We start from the raw sequence: 20,896 nt of genomic DNA, 5'->3' as shown, positions 1-20,896 counted from the left end.
TAGTTATTATTACTTGTAATATAACACCAATGTTCCTGTTAGTCAGATACAGTGACACCATTTGCTCAACTAAACCGACCAATGCTCAACCACGGTCGATGCCCAAATTTCTACCGAATGAATAGCGTATAGGTGCGATACACAACTAAAGGTCAATTCGATTGCATACACAATGTTTCTTCTTTATGAAGCGATCTAAATACAATAGAATAATTTAACGCAGAAAATAATGCCACAAAAAGTGACATTGGTGGTGAAAAACCCCCCAAACACAGACCAAAAATGTCAGTAGTGGCATTGGTAAGGATTTACTAACCCACTCAGAGTTAGACAGATTGTTGTGTTAGTGGTTTTAATTTCGGTTTAGAATAGATACCAGACAGATAGTCAGGTTTAAAGTCAATGTGTTTTTGTATGGTGACGAATTATACAATGCAACAGTACCGTTGCGCTTCGATTGGTCAGACAATGGGTTTCTATTTTTATTTCAACTGTAGTAATGATTACACATGAAGTTTAGGAATTGAGCTCATGTTTGCGACATTTTACGCAAATTTATCGCTAATGCCAACAAAAAAATCTATGGAATTAGAAACCTATTTTGGTATTATGCTTGAACTTTTTTTCGACATCGTCAAAGTTATTAAAATATTTTTTGAAAGGTTTTTTGCGTCAAATTAACAGTCTGTTATCATTATAATGAGCCCGTTACCTTCGACCGTATGATCAAGTTCCCCATGTTCATTTTAATCTGATCGCGAACTCGCTTGTTTCGTTTCATTGCCAAAATCAATTCCCATTTACTGCCTCTAGGGTAAGGAGCCTTTGTTCATCCAAGTGTTTTACCAGCTGATAACATTTCATAGCATTTGAAGTCGCAGGTTAGAGCAATGTCTCCCATCTATGTTAATCGTATTAGTTCATAGGATAGGGACCTGCGGAATATATTTTTCCGGAGTGGGTAGTAAGATTCGAGGTGATTTCTACCCGTACTGACGAAAGTTTAGACATGGCGTGAGTAAGTGAAAATGAAAATTCCCTGCCACCAGCTATTGATCATTTGGAAACTCCATTTGTTAGCGGGCTATATGATCGACGGCTAAGCGAAAATATGTTTGTTGATTACTGATACTAAAAATGTTCAACAGTTAAGTAACAATTACTTAGATAAAACCTTCTTTTCGTGGGTACTGAAGCCCGCAAGATAGTATTAACTAATTGGAAGATATCTCTGACGACCGACATCCTTTCAGGATTAGTGGAGGTCGATTTGAAGATTTCTCAGATAGCAAAAATAATACCGATAAGTCTCCTTTTCAATACAAATTATATCCATCTAATACAACCGGCCCCTGGATGGTCTACTTCCGGACCAATAATAAGCCATTTAACATCATCGATATCGCGTGATCTAACTAAACAACACTCAGTCGTGTACGAAGAAGTATTTCGCCTACGTTCCCGCCCGGAAGTAGAGATTAATGGTGTTGTCTCCGAGCAGAGTCTTATTTACGAAATATGGGATTGGCTTCTTCCAGAGCCCTTTGCTTCAGCCAGTAAAAAAATCTGGTATGCAAGCAAGTGCGCCCAGCAAACATCGAGGAGTATACGAAAACAATTTATTTTCCTTGAGACTCATTTTGAACCTTTCGCCGGATCTGTTCTTCCAAACTTTGTTCTTTTAAACGGGGCTCGTCTACCTGTTCACCGCGGGGCATGAGCTGCCGTCGTTGCAAACAATGGGGCCATAGAGTTACTCATTGTAGAAACAAGGCATGGAAAATGCGGAGAGAATCATGAAAAGTTTTCCTTCTATCATATCCTGCATATAAATTATACGGGGAAAAACTGAAGCGTTCTTTTAAGGAATGCTTCGAGAAGAAATTCTAAAAAGGGCTACAGTACTGACCACGACTAATTTCTACGCTCCCCAAATTTTCTATTGCGATTATAGCTATGTTCACCTGTTAAAACATGTTAAGATATGTCTAAGGAACAACCTTTAACGATATGTGGGCATGTAGGGCCTATTGAATCAGAGTGTAAGTGATCTTCCTATGGAAACATAGCAAAAACACGATTTTTGAGTGGAGACACCTCTAAATCATGTCCAAATTAAGCCATTTTTGGCGAAAGTTCTTAAATTCACACCTAGAACAAAAATTTGAGCTGACCGATGTATATTTCAAAACTTTTTTCAAAATGTGGAGAGGTCTACTGACCACGACTAATTTCTACGCTCCCCTGTTCACGAGATTCTGATTCATTTCCTCTTCTAAGCTTCCTCGTAAAGGCCTGAAAGTATCCCTTGGTGGGTGCTGGGTAAGTGGCCCCTGATCTCGAATATTCCTCTTGGGATTCCAAGTCTCTATATTTCAGTCCTATTATTTTCCTAGGTGGTTTTACAGAATGCATTTGTATTGTGTAAAACCTGGTTAACTTCCGACGTAGATCTTCTAGTATTTTAATATTATTCAACAGGGCCGCGAAAACACTAAGGAAGAGCGTTTTGTGTATCAAAATGCGCTATTATTCTAATCGGATTAGAAATGCTATCAAGGAGTTGAAAAAAAACAAAGCTGCGAGGAAGGACCAGCTCCCGGCTGAACTTCTTAAATACGGCAATGAGCAACTATATCAAGTACTACACCATATTATGTCGAAAATATGGGAGGAAGAAGAAATACCTGCTAGCTGGCTAGACGGCCTCATTTTCTCTCACTTTATGAAAGAGCACAGACTGGAGTGCGCTAATTACCGAGGAATAACCCTTCTTAATTCGGCGTACAACATCATATCCGGTATTCCGTTCAACAGATTGAGATCTCCTGAAAAGCGTCAGCGTCAACGAATACCAAGCCGGTTTTCGTGAGGGTTGATGAATGACGGAACAAATGTTTACCCTGGGACAAATCCTCGATAAATTCCAGGAGTACAACTTCCAGAAACATCATCTGTTCATAGATTTCAAAGCAGCGTACGATTCAGTGAAACGAAATGAACTATAGCAAATTATGCTGGAACATGGTTCTTCGACGAAACTAATACAGCTAATTCGTATATCGTTGGATGAATCGAAATCAAGTGTAGAGTAAGGTGGGGCAAAAGTGCGCATAGGACTTTTAGAAACACACAAGCGCTAGAACCTGGCAACTCTGTATGGATTTAGTGTATCATTAAGTCAACTAATCGCACATATAAGCATGAAAGGTTTGAATATAGTGGCTTGAATTTAAGGGGGAAGGACCATTTTTCGCTGCTTTGATATAATTTTTTGAATTTTGGGAATCATAAATTGGCTGTTTGAATAAATCAGGATCTATAAAACTACAGTACCCTAAAAATCTTCTACATATGGTTCGTTGCGAGATATATTTGATTTGATGAAAAAAATTCAGTAATTTTCGTAACAATTTAATAAGTTAAAAATCTGACGGTGGGGTAAAAGTGCGCATAGCATATTCGCCCCAATAAAACCACGCGAATGAAGCTTTTTATATAAAAATTGAACTAATTCTTCCATGCTTTAAAGACGGAACCAGCATCTTCAATAACTGCGAACTCACCGGTCAAATTACGACTGATATGAGCGGTTTAGGAACAAAAGCATCAGCATAGCTGGTTTCAAGGGAAAATATAGAGTGCCGAAAGCTCAGAGTATTTAAAATAGAAACAAAAAACTATGAATATGTAAATAAAGATGTTTTTCCAATATAAATAGCATATTCGCAAGAATTCTTGTAGTGATCTACCCAACTATGACAAATAATGATGTTACGTTTGATCATGAACGACATTGTCTGAAAGATGAAACATGCAAGTTTTTTCAACATAATGGAAAACTGAACAACATCAACCGAGGCAGAGGAGGGGTACTGTTTAGTTATGAAGGAAGAGTAAGAGGGGATGGATATCCTAAAATAGATTAGTTTAATTTATGGGCGGTAATAAATCGGCCATTTTATCACGTAAAATCCACTTGTTTTAAAGTCATGCTGCTTCTTTAGTTAATATCTTTTCTCAACGAATTTTCCTAAACTTACTATGTTTCCCGAATGTATTCAGTAGAAGAATACCTTTAGAAATAAATAGGGTTCTGATTAATTGATTGACGAGGTGATTTTTTAAGAATTTATTTTCAATGTTGACCGATTTTCCATACAAACTTCCATATAAACTTTCAAATTCTTGGAGTGTCCGTAGACACAACCGATCGGTACCAAAATTTGCACAATTACTAAGGACCATAAAAGGAATCAGTAGAGCCTGGTGGAGCTAAAAGTCAAAAATTGAACCAGTCTAATGCGCACTCTTGCCCCGACCATGGGGCAAAAGTACGCATTTGAGTATTCATAAGAAAATAACTATTTCTTGGATTACAAGCAAAACCAAGAGATATCTAGTATTACGTTTTGAAGATTTGTGATGAGAGTATTAATTTGTAATCATGCCGATTTTCTAGTGCTTTTCTACCAATAGTTATTTTACGAAAACTGTTAGGTGCGCACTTTTGCCCCACCTTACTCTAAGGGTTGCGGATGAAATTTCAACATGCTTCGAATGGATTGAAGCAGGATGATACGCTGTCATGATTAATACCGGAAAAACAAAGTCGCTGGTAAACAACGTGGGTCCAGTAGTCGTAGTGCTAGTGTAGTGGTGCTAGATGGGGAAATATTTAAAATTCTAGATGAATTTGTTTACCGTGGAACTCGCATTCGTCGTGACTTCCTTCGGATGATATTTTAGGTCATGTCCAATCATTGAATGCGCATCTTCAGCGTATTTGGGTCTTGGAGAGCGGTCACTGCGCTTGTGGTGACGGTTATCGCGACATTTAACATGTTTTCTGGTCGTGCGCCTGGTGTTCCGTTAAAAAAATCCCCTCGGCCTCGTTCCGGTCCGAATTGTGCTGGCTATCCTTGACCTCCCCTATATGTCCCCTATGGTCTTTGCTGCTCTTATGTTGGAATCAATCCCTCTTGTGCATGTTTTTTGCCTTCCTTATAAAAAAACCTAGTAGAGTTTCTCCATGTTTAAACTTTTAATCAAATAGTAGCTCTTGTTAAAAAATACAAATTGTACATCTAGTCTTTAAAAGTTTTTCTAACTGCATCCTTTTGTCTGAACAAAATTGTTTTAATATTTTTTTTGTATATCGATATAAATTCTGATTTTAAGAAGTAGATGTGTAAAATGTATTCCCCTAAGTTTTAAAAATAAAGCAAATCCTTAGTATCATCCCTACAAATCCAAAGTATTATCCCTTATTTTCAAGAAAATTTAATTGCAAAGCAAAGAAATTTGCATCTACATAAAAATATGAAATTGACACATACGTGGGTTGTCTCAGGTTTTGGTTTATTCCAAACTTTAGAGTGGATAATTCCCCCCTCGGTTATTTTCGAGTGGGTAGTATTACCCATACTACCCACGTGTTCCGCCGGCCCAGTTAACGGCCAATTTCTTCACTGGATGAAAACCTGTTTTCGCTGAAAACCAGTTTTAGCGTTGCTGGCGACTAGTTAGCTGAAAACCGGTTTTCAACTAAATTATATTCATTTTTGTTATTATACTCTTCAGGAACTGAGCAAAAATATTGATAAAACTAACTAATTAACCAAATAGTGTGGGGAGGCCCCCTCTTTATATAGCCAAAATAGGCTCATCAACCCACCTTCTCAACTTTCAAAGGTAGGCTACGCATGTGGTTGTCATTTTTTTTTCGAAGAAAATGTTTTCGTTCTTCCGAACATCCCAAAACCTGCCTGCTTCTGAGGGAAATTCGTTTATATGCTTATTTATGAGCTTTTGTCAAAAAACTCATTTCGGACCACCTACTTCCATTATACTTACTTTTTTGCGTTCGACAATCAAAGTTCAGTCAAGTATTTTCAATTCTCGGAAGATTGTTCCAATCGATTTCGCTGAAATGAAGTATCCATGTTTAGTGGCTGTTGAAATTTGCACTTTCGTCGTCCCGGATTTTCGGTTGGCAGAGCTATTTGTTTTCGGGAAGTAAACAAAATTCCGTCGTGATGCAGCACCACCTCCACCCATCATTCTGAACCATTTGCCCAGACGTATAGGACAACGTTCAAACAGGCCAAGGAAGGATGAGTTTAATTGGGAAAAGTTTGTTTTTTTTTCGTTTCCTGTGCGTTTCCTTCAAGAATATTTATCGGTACAGCAAGAGTAGTTTTCGGTCTATGTCAATGGTTTGCTTGGTTCCGGTTAACGCTACACAGACAAAACGGATTGAAGTTTGATACCATGGCATCAACAGGATTGTTTTTTCGATATCCTGAAACTTTTGGACATGAGTCATGTGTGCTTATTTCGGTTGCATTGACTTATAGGGATGACTGTTAGGATGCCTTTAATTGAAGTACAAAGGTCCGTAAGCTATCCAGCAACTAGTATACATTAATTTTCACATATTCATGACGACTACACTCTTCACTCATTCTTCTTCACTTATCACTTTTCAGTATCCATACCTCACTCTTCACTCTCGAATCTTTTCTTTTTCTTCACTCCAAATCTTTCCCTCTTCACTTTTCTACTTGTCAGTTGTCACACTTCACTTTTTACTTTTGAAGGTGCATAACCATTGCTCATTTTCAAATGACATTCTTGGTCAGAACATAAAAACATTTAGTGGAAAAAACGCATTTCCATTCATGTTTTCATAAAATTCAAATTTCCTGTTTTCCCTCAGCTGTTCGTGGGAACAACTCATTCAAATCTTTACATCCATGTACCATGCAGTAAAATTCGCACCGTTGAAAAATGTATCCACACTACCGCTGGCATCAATCCCCCCAAAGGCGCGAGCTAGTGACGCATTGTCTGGAATAAAGCTCTGGAGGCTGGCCGCATGCATGTAATTATGCTCAAAACCCGAATCCGACCGGGCTGCTGCCAGCCAACAGTGGTGCTGTTTTTCGCTTTCAATTGAATCGTGCACCACAACGAGTATACCACGGCACTAGCAGCTCGCTAATTCCCCGACTGGTCCGGCGTTGTAGTACATGAATGTATCACGTTCACGGTATCACGTGACGCACTGAGCCATTCCATTGGGCAACCGCGGAACGTTCTGCGTTTGCTGAATCGGAATTCCACCGTATAGAACCTTTTTGTGTGCATCGGCTGCAACCATCCATTGCGGGCTTGCGGGCGTACTCAGGCGGCTCTACGGAATCGATGCGAACGTGGCTCCGTTGCTCGAGGTCACATACTGTGCGTGGGTGACGCCTGACGCACGCCCACCCAACGTCAACCGGCAGCGCCGGCCGTGACCGCTCGGATTAATATATTAATGAACCAAACGCAGCTCAGTGGCGAGCCTAATTTCAAATGTGTGGTGATGCGATTTTTTTTGTTCTACGCTTGCTTTGTTTCTATAACTTTCCAGCCGGAAGTTAATTTGACCGCACTGGAAACCGGCGTTCTCTGTGACGATTTCCATCATTCATTGAGGCAGTAACGCAGTCGGGAATTTCTGATGAATTGGAATTTTTGATGTCGTTGTGTGTTGCAAGTTTTGAACTAAGCTTTTCAAACTTTAATGAGGAAAATGTAGTTCATTCATCTCAATGCATTTGTATCATTTTTTGATTGGTCAAAATTCGTTGGAAATCAAACTTTTCAGAATCAGAGATAGAAGTGAACCGCATACAAAAATAGTTACGAAGCTCCTGAAATAATGGATCATACTTTCTCGATAAACTCATGATTACGGCGTACAAGCAAACTATGAAGAGAAATTCTGGACAAACCGTTATTATTTTAACCAGAAACCCGGGCGCGACTATCTCAGCAACCAGAAGATACCAAACACGCTAGCTTATATTCACTTATAGCCAACCCCGAAATGGGTATTAGGAACCTAGCCATTATTTTATTACACTATTTGCGAAGAAACACACGTGTACTATGTCGAAGGTCCGCTTGACATAACAAGGGCGAGACCCAAGATGTTGTTCTTACGACATGGGAGCAGCAAACCAGTGGATCGATTCTTGGTTCAACAAGCTGGATTATACACGCCTTCTAGGCTTGTTTGGTTCGGAGAAAGATAATAGACTGTTGTCGATCTCTAGTGTACCACGTTCACAAACATCCAAATTAATTATTTAAGAGCCAGTTCTTCAAAATAGGGCACCCCTTTCTTCGAGATGTCATATTGATGGGCTCCGATTGGGATGAACGTTTCAGATTTTTTTTTGTGCATATGGTCACTGCTTCTGTCTGTCACGTTACATTTTTACGCATATTTCATAAGATAAGTCAGCAAAAACGATAAAATCAGATTCTATCCCAACTGCACATTATTAAGGTCACTAAACCGCACATTTTTTCTACAGAAAGTTATTTTCTATCATGAACGGTTTTCGTGTTATTTTCATTTTAATACGTCTGTGACGTTACACAATTTTCGCAGTGAGTTTGGAGGTTGCCCGACTAAATTGAAAAGGTCTGTTCCGTTGGCCCCCAAATTTTCATGAACACAGTTTTTAGTTGAAGCTTGGAAAACAAGGAAGAAAAATATGAAATATAGTTTTCCTGAAGAAAAACTTTGTTTTCGATTTTATGGAGTATTCTCAATGATCTGTCACGTTACAACCAGAATCTGTCACGTTACAGTTCTATATTTTTATTACAGCAAGCATATCGAGACAGTCGTGCACAAATCATCCTTGAGCTGGGAACTGAGTATTAACGGGAAATTTCATGTTTATTTAGAAAAACTTATTGGTTTTGATGAACAAACGTGAATAACTTATGAAAAGGTCGTAATTTCACGAAGTAACATATTATGTCGAAAAAAAATCTAAAATAACTTAAAACATCTGCATTTTGAAGCACAATTTTTCATGAGAATTTTGAATTGAAAAACCATTCAAAATTCAAAACATTCTATAACTTAATTTATTTAACGAAAAAAATTAAATTAAAATAAAAAAATTAAAAAAAAAGAGTTTTTAAAATAATTTAAAACCTTTTATTGTTGTTTTCTCCACACTGCAATTATATTTTAAACATTTTTTATTTGCAATTAAATTTTAAACGAATTATGTTTTTGCGTTTGGTATCTGCGAGTTTTTTATTAAAAGGGCGTATTTTCACTACTAGATATTTTTGTTGAAGAAAAAAGTCAAAATATTTCGGAAAATTTTTCTTAAGAGCATTTTGCTTCGAAATTATATTTAGTATTAGTATTGTATAAGAAAATTATATTTATGACTGGCAAATACTAAGAAATTCAAAAGCATACTTGAAGTTAAAAATGCTTCCTTACTAATAACTTCCTAATAATGTAATTACAGTTCCTTCAGTTTTCAAGTTTTCGTTAACAAAAAAATCATTGTATTTTTTGTAATTGTATTTTTTTTAATATTTTTTTTTCTTTTTGAAAATTTTACCAAAAAATATTCACAAGGAAGAATTGATTCCCTAGAACTCGCTATCATATAGCTTTGCTTCACCAATGGCGCTTTTCGAACGATGTATTTTGAAAGTAGTGCATTCAGATCTTGTACACCCTTTTTAAATATTACTCTTGAATAAAAATTGTTTGTTTAATAATGCAAAATACTTAGTCTCCCATAAAGATGAAACGTATAAGGTTTCATCAGAATCGAAGATGGTCACCCTTTTTGACTTAATTGAATCAAACTTAATGGAATTGCTTCACAGCAGAAAACATCTGTCACGTTACATAAGATCAACCGTGTTTTCTCAAAAATGAATAAAACTTTAAGGTTTTCACAATACAATTTCAAAAAGTAGACTCAAAGTAGTAATAAAAAATATAGGTTAGACATTGTATGCATGCTTTTAGTGTGGTCCACAAAACTTTTTCGAATTTTTGATCTGTCACGTTACAAGTTATATAGTTTCCATTACTTCACAATTAAAAATAAGCTATATTCATCTCAATTTTTCAGGCAATATCATCAAATTTAAATTAGACTACGATGCAAAAATGTTGTTCTAGGCAAAATGTTGAAAATATGGATTTTGTGTACATTTTTATCTCCGGTCTTTTAGTCATTTTCAGGTCATGCAAGTAGCATCAACAAACTTTTATAAATGACAGACATGGAATTTTTTTCTGGGCTCACCATTCATATTTTTTAATATTAGAAGTTATATACATACGGAAAACAAACAGTTTGACGCAAAATTTAATAAAAAAAAATTTCGCCTGTGGTTGCCATTTTCGAAGCCTTAACCATATGTGGGATGGATTTCGGTCAAATATTAGATTCCTACTTTGATCGGACGTGGGATAAAACGGGCATTGAAAATTGTCCGAAAAATAGGTCAAAATTTTAAAACCTTTCTAACTCTGGTTTAACTCGATGAAATTTGATTCTGTTTAGTTTTTCTGAAAGTGTTTTGGGAGGGGTTGAAAATACCTTTTCGATTTGTAACCAATTGGTGCAATTGTGCCTTGCTCAATCTTGAACACTAGGATTGCCTCGTTGGTTACGTTCATTATAAACTTTCAAATGCATGATGATTAAATAAATAAATAAATAAAAAAATAAATAAATAAATAAATAAATAAATAAATGAATAAATAAATGAATAAATACATTAATTTATTAATATATTGCATTTTTATTACATATGACAACTAAACACAAGAATACAAATCAATATTCGAGATCCAAAATTTTGAAAGGCTTCAAATCCAAAGTTCGAACCATCAGAACCAGATATCGGCGGTTTGAGACTTAGTTTGGCCGTCATGATCTGCTGACTGAAAGAAGGACACTGTTCGCACTACGTGTAGGAAGGATACTTTATTCCCAAATTCCCAAACGCCAAAAACTGGTAACGGAAAATTTTTGAAACTCCCACGTCAAAATTAAATTGAAAAAAAATTGAAAAAGGGTACGAAATTAAATAAGTTCTAAAATACCAATTTATGACAAAAAAAATTGGTAACATAAAATCTCGACGTTCAATACATTTTAAAAGCATTTCACATCAAAAAACGAACTCGATTTCTGAAATTTCTGAATCTTAAAATAAAATTTTAGTTCCACCTTATATGGGAATTTCATATGCGACCGGAGTCAGTCAGTCAATCCATATTTTCGGAACCATATATCAATATGAAATTTCAAAGACGTCTATAGGGGTAATATGCTCTTCATTTGAGAGTAGATTTGTGAAAGTCGGCCCAACCATCTGCGAGAATCTGATGTGAGCTTGTAAATTTTAAAATCGGGCAACATTTCCCGGGCACTTCTGGAACCGTCTATGGTAATTAATATGGCCTACGAGACTTTGGTTGGCCGTCAGTGACCTAGAACTGTAAATAAAAATTGTTTGGTAGCCTTGTTAGCAACATATTTACCTTTTTGCATTCATTCGGTTTGAATCAGAACCACACCACACTTCACAACTCGTAACTCCGGAAACGGAAGTCGCATCGGGATGAAATTTAATAACAGTGTATGGGGATTTCCATTTTGAACAAAGTTTGACCAAATCAATTTATCCATCTACGAGAAACCGATGTAACTGTTATGCTGAATTTTAATACTTCGGCCAGGGCTTCCGGAACCGTTGATGTTGACCAATGTGGCCAAAGAGACTTTGGATGACTATTAGTGACCTATAACTACAAATCCAAGCTGAAATCGAGATTCATTGCGTGGCCGTACTCATCAACCTGTAATTCCGGAACGAGGAGTCGGATGCAATAGAAATTCAAAAACCTATGGAAACGGTGTACCTTTCATTTGAGACTAAGTTTGTGAAAATCGGATCAGCCATCTCAGAGAAAATTGAGTGATATTTGTAGTAACATACGCACACACATAGATGCACACAGATATTTGAAGGGGAGGGGGCAGAAGGAACAAGAGTTCAGGGGTTTAGGCATGTCCACCCCCTTAAACTTACTGCGAGCTGGGAAGTCTTGCTAGGATATTGTGGGGTTCCAGCAATCAAAGATCTTAGCAATAAAAGCACCCTAGCCCAAGCGGCACCTCAGGTTTGACCCCAGTAACATCCTGATTACAGCATACTAACCTTGGCGAACATCAATGGACAGGGCACGGAACACGCAATGGACGGCGATTCTGGGCTGACAGGCGTGATGTTCTACTCCCTGAGTATGAAAGGATTACACTGACTTGAAGAAGCAAGTGTACTAACAGCACTAACAGTTGCCTCCGTCCCGTTAAAATGATGACAAGCCTCCGGGTACGTTCAACTCGTCACCGTTTAGTTGGTGGTACTAGGTTCGGGTGGACCATCCCCGATTTTACGCCGATCCTGCTCTGAACACTACTCCCCATAACCCTAACAACCCTTGCGTGGCTTTCCTGCATGCATAGATAACTATTACAAGAGGCGACTACGTACAACGAGTGGAGATAGTTGCCCGGAGCTGCGGTCCAACAAAATGGGACAAGAAACCCACCCATATGGCGTAGGCGCTGCGAATCCGTCACCACCACCAGCAGCAGCTGAAGTTATTCAGCAAAAGAAGAGAAGCAACAGCAACAGCAGCAGCAAAAACAACTGTAGCAGCTGCCAGAGCAGAGTGGAGTAACCAGTACCCCACATAAGCCGAAAGTAGTGACGGCAAAGTGCTTGGTGGAGGAGGTTCGAAAGTTTTTTGACACGAGAAACAATATCCATAGGGACATTAAGGAGATGATTCTCGGAATCCAAAAGGTGTGTCTGCCGTGAAGGAATATGATACGGCAGAGCATTGTCGTCGACTAAGGCTACTATCTTCCAAGCCCCTCTGAAGCAGGGGAAAGAGAAGTTGCTTGGAGTGGAGAACACGCCAGTTTCCGTGACTTCAAATAGGGCAAGAGCCTCGCCAGGAGCCAGAAGACCAGGCGGATCCAAGACACAGACGCCTGATGACACTCTCACAGCTAAAGGAAGGACGCTACTCAACAAGGAGAAAGCCGGGATACCGTTGTAAATCGGAAGGTAAAACTCAGAGAACAGCAAAAGTGAACGAAGAAGAGAAAAGTAGGGCAGAAGAGGAAAAAAACCTCCGGCTCGTAAGAAGGCATCGAAGGGATAAGCCGTACTCGTCAAAGCCAATGATGCGACGACGTATACAACACTCCTCAAGAAGATCAGAGAAGATATGGAGCTGAGGAATTTGGAAGAAAACGTGATAATAACCAGGCGTACCCAAAAAGGTGAGATGGTCTTCGAGTTGAGGATCCCACAATTAACAGCTCGACTATACAGCAGATTATTTCCAAATCACTGGGTGAAGAGACAGAAGTTAAAGCCTTAAGCCCGGAGAAGGTTATTGTGTACAAGGACATTCATGAAATCGCGACGAAAGACGAGCTGTGAGGTGCACTGAAGCAGCAGTGTAACCAGCGCGAGGTATTCATGACGATCTGGTTAAAGAAGGGGTACGAAAAAACTCAGGCAGCGATGATAGTTTACCGGTAACCGCTGCCGACGAGGCACTGGAGGTAGGCAAAGTTAAAGTTGGATGGTCGAGATGCCCATTGAGAGCTGCCCCACAAGTAAATAAACTAGCGGAGAAATGCTTCAAGTGTTTGGGCTTTGGACATTTGGCAAGGGCTTGCAAAGGCCCGGATTGATCCGGGATGTGCTGCAAATGCGGGGAGAAGGGCCATTTTGCAGAGGCCGAAGTTCTTGCTTTGCACTCCAGCTGACGGAAACAACCATCAGACAGTTGGCTCAACCCAGATAAATCTGAATCACTTTGACATCGCACAGCAACTGTTGTGACAGTCTACGGCAGAAACAATATGTGTTGTCGCTTTGATTGCAGAGCCGTATCAAGCCCCCCCCCCCCCCTTGATAACAGTAACTGGGTGGCGGATAGTTCGGGAACAGCGGTGATACAAGTTATGGACAGATTCCCCATTCAGTAGGTGGTTGAACGCTCATACGAGAGCTTTGAGATCGCCGAAACCAACGGCGTCTTCGTGAGCAGCTGTTACGATCCTACAAGGTGGGCAGTGAATCAGTTCAGCCTTATGCTGGAGCAGTTGATCGGTCGGAAGCCGGTAGTCATTGGTGGTGACTTCAAGGCCAGGGCTGTGGAGTGGAGCAGTGGAGTAACCAATACAAGAGGGTGTATCCTGCTGGAAGCTCTAGCGAAGTTAGACGTACGATTGTGCAATGAAGGTTCTGTTAGCACATTTCAAAGTGACGGGAGGGGAGTCTATCATCAACGTTACATTCTGTAGCCCTTCACTGACGGCGAACATGAATTGGAGAGTATGCGAAACGTTTACGCATTGCGGCCAACAGGCGATTCGCTACCGTATCGGTCAACTGAACCTTGCTGCAGCACGGCGAGCGAAAGCTTTCAACAAAGACCTCTTCGTTGAGGCACTTCGGCCAAACGACGACACCGAGAAGGTGGATGCGGATGACCTAACAAAAAGGATTGCCGCGAAAACTGGAACCACGCAATAGACGGCGTCAGGCTTACTGGTAGAACGAGACGCGCTGCTTGTCTCAGAGCCAGAAGGCCCCCGACTATCTACAGGGATGAACGATGGGGTCTTGACACTGCGGCTGCCCTGAAAAGTTCAAATTGTGGGTTTCGCGAACCACGTGTCACTAACGGTGAAGGGTGAGACACTTCAAGAAGTGGAGAGGTCGGTGACGGAGTCAATAGACGCAATCGAGAACTGCATGAATGGGGTCAAACTGCAGATAGCTCGCCACAAGACGGAGGTGCAGATCATGCAGGTGCAGATCATTCAGGTGCAGATCGACGTCGGAGGGCTTGTGATGACATCGAAGTGTGCACTGAAGCAATTAAGAGTAATAATCGACGACCGGTTGAGCTTCAACAACCACGTCAACTACGCCTGCGAAGAGTTGGCGAAGGCAACGAACGCAATAGCGAGAATCATGCCAAACGTCGGCGGCACACCGACTCATCCCAAATGTTCGAAAAATTTGGAGGACTATACCTGGTGCGACAGTTCACAATACCGTCGAAGAGATGTGCCACAACGAGCGTACCTCGGACGCTGTCAACAGAGTGGTTACGAGTATACTCTCCGAGCTGCAGAGTACGTGGCGAAGTGACCATCAAAGTAACGTCATTGGCTAGAAAGTCGCCGTGAAACCACAACTCGGGGTTCAGGAGAAATTCCGCCGCCGGGAAACTCTCCGTCGGTGTAGACTAGGTCCACCAGTTGAGCAGTATGCGACGTAGCACCGGGTACGGGTTATTGGGGCGCCAGCGAACTAGACGTCAGGCTTCATCGGAATCGCCGGACTGACCTCGACACCCTACCGGATGGCTCGTGAGTAGGCTAGATCCACCGCCGGAGATTAGACCGAGTAGACCGCGACGAATAGCTATCAGTGGCTCACGGAAACGAACATCAGTGTCGGGTGACATCTACCGCCGGGGAATTCACAGTAGGATAGATTCGCCGCTGTGGATTATCCGTCTAAATCGTAACAAAGATGGCAGCTAATTGGCTCACTAAATAAACACCGGTACCAAGAGATACTCGGGTGCCGGTCATCCCTCAGTCGGAGTAAGATAGTTCACCGCCGGAAAACGAGAGCTAAAATAACGTAATATATGGAGACAAGAAACAATAGTGGAGTCGAGAATTAAGGCTCAAAGGTCGAGCCATCTCATGAACCAAATTAGGGTCCGAGATAGAAGCAGAAGAGGTGCGACAAAAGCACAACGAGCCCCTACGAAGTAATACCTCGAGGTAGTATATATTGTTATTATTTATACATGGCAAATATCATTCCGTCAGCAAGTATCCTCAACAGATAAAAGTGTTAACGATCTACCTCGTATGAAGCTGATGCCAGATGCTCATGGTTTGGATCCCGCAAAAAAATTAAAGTAAAATAAAGGGATTGAAATTTTGTCGTGATATTAATGTTCTACCAGTACTTCGACGATTGAGTTTTATGCATATATTTAAGCGCCCGACTATATGACGTGAACTGATTTATGATTAATTACATCTTGATCATAATGTGGTTTTCGTAGTTGTGAATTTTCTCACAAAGTCAAAACAGTCTGGATATTTCCTCGTGAACTATTTCAGGAAAAATATCGGAGTTTTATTCATTACTCCTTTCAATCATCGTGCATCCATATTTTATTCCTTATATAATAGTCACGATTCAATATCAGTGCTCGTGAAACAGTTCACAAACTCATGAATTATTCATGAACTCACGAGCTGATTCATGATTCTCAGCACATTATTCACGATCTATTTTTCAAACTTCTGATATTTAGAAGATATCCCTAATCATTTTCAATTTCATATCACTTTACACATGGTCATGAAATTTTCACGTGAATTATTTCACAAATTTGGAATATTATCCATGGAATTGTTTTTATTCCATGCACTTTTTCATGAAATATCATATAGTTATTTCCAGAATCCTTGGTCTTAATAAATCAAAGAGAAAAAACGTGCTTAAAGTTTCATGAATACGAATTTCCGTAAATCATTCAATCATGAAATCGTGATTTAATTCATGAATTTCGAACAGATTTTTCAAACCTTATCGTAACCACTTTAATTCAAACGATATTATTCAGCCAAATTCCCAAAGTCGTGCAAAAAGAAAGCTACTCGCCTCCTACTACGATCCATCGCAATGACACGTGCAAAACAAACACCATCACACGGAACGAAAAATTACCTCTATTCTCAAACAAATGCGGATCACTGCTGTGCGCTGCCACCGGTCGGCTGACCAATTCCAGCAACACCAGCAGCCCCGGATGCACTATCATCAGGTAACAAAAATTGCACTTCATTATTCCTGTTTGCTTTTCTCATCAATCTCATCCCGTTCACAACACACGGGCTAGGCTTGGCCCGGAATCTGGCAGCAGAGAGTGCCTTAGAGCACCGGAGCTGCCGGAAGCTTCCTGCAGAACGTCTTCACCGTTGACCGTCCGGTTTTCCCCAGCCGGAAACAAGGCATTCCAACTCCGGGCGGCTACCTGGAGAGGTGTACAAACATCCGCCACTGGGACTCAGGGACTGGATGTATCACTCGCAGGTGCAGACTAGGCACAACTCACACGTGTCTCGGGCTCTTTCACTCTCAATTAATCCAATTAGCAGATCAGCTTTTCAGTCGTTCTGATTCATTTTTTGTCATTCGTTAGTCGAGGATAGCGCTGGAACTTTTCACATGTTGATTTTCAATTTGCTTGAAAAATGTCAATCTCCGGGGAGGGCAGGTCGTCATTCGTCTTAATTGCTCAACACGTTACACCGATTAATGTCCTATGCTTCAGCTCGTATATCCGAGTCCGCTTGATTTCGGTAAACAGATTTATTTCAAACACGGACAAACAACAACAGATCACTCGCCTGCAACTTCACGGCACAATGCCTTCGAACCGACTAATCCGGACCGGATTCTCCAACTGACTAAACTCAAAACTATTTCGCGAAAAATCATTCTAAACCTTCGTCACCGTGGCAAAACAGTTCATCAATCGACAGTTGTAGCAAAGAATAACAACTACAACCACAAGAAAAGCTCAATAGTTGCGTTTAATTTCACCTGTTCTGTTCTGAATGGATTGCCTTCCCTTCCCCCGCCCCACCCACGCATAGCTCCATGAACACATTTGTTTGTGTTCTTTAATTCAATTGTTGTCATGGTAGCATAATTACAAACACGTACCAACACCAGTAGCCCCCTGCAGGTTCCATGGAGATGGGGCGTAGTGCGAGGCGTACGTGTGTAAACATACGGGAATACAGGTGAAAAACTTTTAGGTTCTCGCGAGGCCGAAGAAAAGAGTTGTAGTTAGTTTGCAGCCGATGGCTAACCCCCAGGGAGTCGCGTAGTGTGTTGAGTACATCAGAAATTCCAGTAAAATCGACTTAGAGTAGTAGGTAGTAGTAAATGTTCTGTAGCAGCATTAAGGTGCTAGTAAAATAAGGTTACAGTAATAGTCCAGAATAACATATATCTCACGACTTATGCGTGAAAAACAATTTTTTGTGTTCATGGTAGATTGGTACACTGAAGAAAATACCCGCAATCACTGCAAAGTGAATAACATTTGCTCAACAAAAACTCCTTTGTGTGCACCAAACTGATCACACAACAAAAAAATCCCAAACATCGAAAACATCGCGTTCAATTTCTAGTGCACAGCGCGTTACTGGATCCGACATATTATTGTCTACTACATGTCGTTACCCGCTCACTGATGCAGACTTTTTGTGGTGTTACTCGATAGAGCTTCGGTTAGTCGCCGGCATCGAATTGCTGAATGATAGGAATGTAAGGTCTTTATTTCCCGATTCCATATTCCTCTTTCCACCTACCCGACACGTGAGCTGGATTGCCAGTGCCTATCGATAGAGTCAGTGGAACAACAGAACGCGTCCAATGACTCCCTCGACTGGGTTCCGCCACCGATGAAGCTGTTGCAAATGTGTTGGTTTTGTTTACATTTCTCGAATATTATGCACCAAATAATCCGTGATTGAACGTTTGTTTATATGCTTAACACTGGCTGGCGTTCCACCCTTTTCTTCCTGTACCACCCACCCTTGGCATAAATATGTTGCTTGTAGTTTCGTGCTGTTTCATAGCCGTTACGTTCCGACACGTGTCAATGGGAGCTGGAAGTTGGTTGTTCGATGCAAAATGCGACCAGCAGTGGCTTGTGGAATGCAAACTGTGTCACCTACTTAAATCTGCTTTGTGCTGATGTTTTGCAACGGCTGTTCTTTAAACCGGGGGCTCTGCGTGAAATGGTTTTGGGTATTGATTCGTGGATTTACAACTGAATCGGAGAAATCGGTAACAAGAACTACGATGTCACGTTTTTCCGAGTGTTAGGAGGTGCATTTGATATAATATAATATAATATATTATAACAAACCATAACAATTAACGACCAGCTGATTGCATAATAATAGACGGCCACTTATGTATGGGGCATTGTATCAAGCTGTAAAATAATGACGTCTGTCAACACTTTTTAAATCGCTAGATATTAAAACCCCTCTCGAAAGTTTATGAAAATGAATCCAAAATCTGTCTGAAAATCTCATTACCAGCACTGATCCCCTAAAGTCCAAGCGTCTTTGTATCTTTCGTCGTATATCTTTTAAGCCTAATGAAGCAAAAGATTTGGCGCTATTGCCCTCTGGCCGATTTCATCGCCAGCAGTTTATCATAATCGCGGAGGGAAACTTAATTCCAAATTAATTTGATAAATTATTTATCAACCTCCTCCATCTTTCGTTACATCTAATACTTGGCAATTATAGCCGCTCAAGCGGGAAAGATTCCGTCCTGTCTCTGTGTCGAGCATCCGCCCAGCACCTTCGCACCTTAATCTGGTATCTTATCGCTGAGCTCTTGCTTTTCTCTTTGACTTATTAAATCGGAATTATTCTCGTATTCCACCAACCGGTGGCAGCAATAGGGAACAATACTATCGCGGCAAAACTAGACACTTCCTGACAAAGGAGGACGCCATCCGCTTTCCACTTTTCTTATTCTATAATGAGTACAATAAGAACCATTCGATTCTTCACCGATGCGGTCAGTGCCCTTGGAGGATCTATTGTATTCTACAGCAAATAGATTTGGCCAGTTAATAACGAATATTTTTATTGATCACTATTTGATTATAATAGACACAAGAAGATAATCCACCAAAATACTAACGAAATGGTTTTTGGAAAATTGTTGACTAAAAGAAAAGAACTAGCCTTGGCCAACTCTTTTATTAACTTTTAACAAAAAACTAGAGCTATGTAGACTCATATAAGCATGTTTTAAAACAAATGTTAAGAATCTTTTATTTCCTGATTCTAACGAAATGGTCGGTTAGCGAGCATAAATCATACTTTTTTTAAATATTCAAAAATGTTGAAACTTGGTAGAATTCGAACACAAAAAAACAAAGATTTAACTTGTGTAGTTATTTCTAAAGCACGGACAGACTCAACTGGATTCGCCTCTACAGAAAAGCGGCGATTGGTTGAAAATTTTTCTGGGCAAGAAGACTATGTTAGTAAAATTGCTACTTTTGATTTGTTTTCAAACAGTTTGAGTTTCATATGCAGATTTTACAAGTTGCTAATTGAATGCGACAAAGCTTTCACTTCGGGGCTGTGCAACAAGACCGGTATACTGAAAAGACAGTATTGTTAGCTGTACCTCGGCCTGTACCCTTGTTGTATTGTTTCCGTATTGGTAGCAGCAGTAGCATTTCAAGGTGCAGGATCAATCCGAATAAAATAAAGATATGCCCAATAAATACCCAATAATATTATAATAGAACCTAATCGATTGATGAAAATTCGGTGCCAACGACGAGCCATTCGAGAAGAGCCATCCTTACTGGAAAGCGATACAACAGAACAGCAATTGATTTGTATCTTTATTTGTTGTTGCAGCTTCGGCTCTGGTGTGTTCGCAACACCAAGAAACTTTGCTTTATTTTCTACGCAATCAGAATGCTTCATAGATGAAGAAAGCTTTCTTGTGAATGAAGAACGAGCGGTTCAAGATGCGAGTATTGCCATGTTTGCGAGAAACGCAGAAAATTTTTCCGTCCATGTCACCGAGGAAATAACCCAACCAAAACCCTAAACAACAAACAGCGGTCAACAGCCGAGCCCATGCGCTGTACGGCTAGGTGCTTATGAAGTTCAATGGATGTGTCTTGATAGACCATGAATCATTTGCGAAAATCAATTTTAAACAAATCCTGGAGCCTTCAAATTCAACGAGGCTCCTGCTCGCGGCAAGTTTCCTCGCACATTCTAGTTTGTTTTCACGGCAAAGAATTATGGTTTGGCAAGAGATCTACTCCGGTAGCAAGAAAATCGTTTTTGAGACGGACAAGAAT

General features: G+C 40.1%; 1 protein-coding gene across 2 annotated transcripts in view; it reads right to left on the bottom strand.

The window, feature by feature from the left end:
* Positions 1-17,524, bottom strand: part of LOC131696162 (uncharacterized) — a 72,646-nt gene extending 55,122 nt beyond the window's left edge. For both annotated transcript variants that reach the window (XM_058984703.1, XM_058984704.1), the window contains exon 1: positions 16,696-17,524. In XM_058984703.1, the coding sequence (XP_058840686.1) occupies positions 16,696-16,813 (118 nt within the window). In that variant the 5' untranslated portion in view covers positions 16,814-17,524. The remainder of the gene's footprint in view (positions 1-16,695) is intronic.
* Positions 17,525-20,896: the final 3,372 nt, after the last annotated feature.

Source organism: Topomyia yanbarensis, unplaced genomic scaffold (genome assembly GCF_030247195.1).
Source record: "Topomyia yanbarensis strain Yona2022 unplaced genomic scaffold, ASM3024719v1 HiC_scaffold_81, whole genome shotgun sequence".
Lineage (NCBI taxonomy): Eukaryota > Metazoa > Arthropoda > Insecta > Diptera > Culicidae > Topomyia > Topomyia yanbarensis.
Note: the sequence above shows the minus strand (reverse complement) of the source record. Positions and strands in the feature narration are given on the sequence as shown.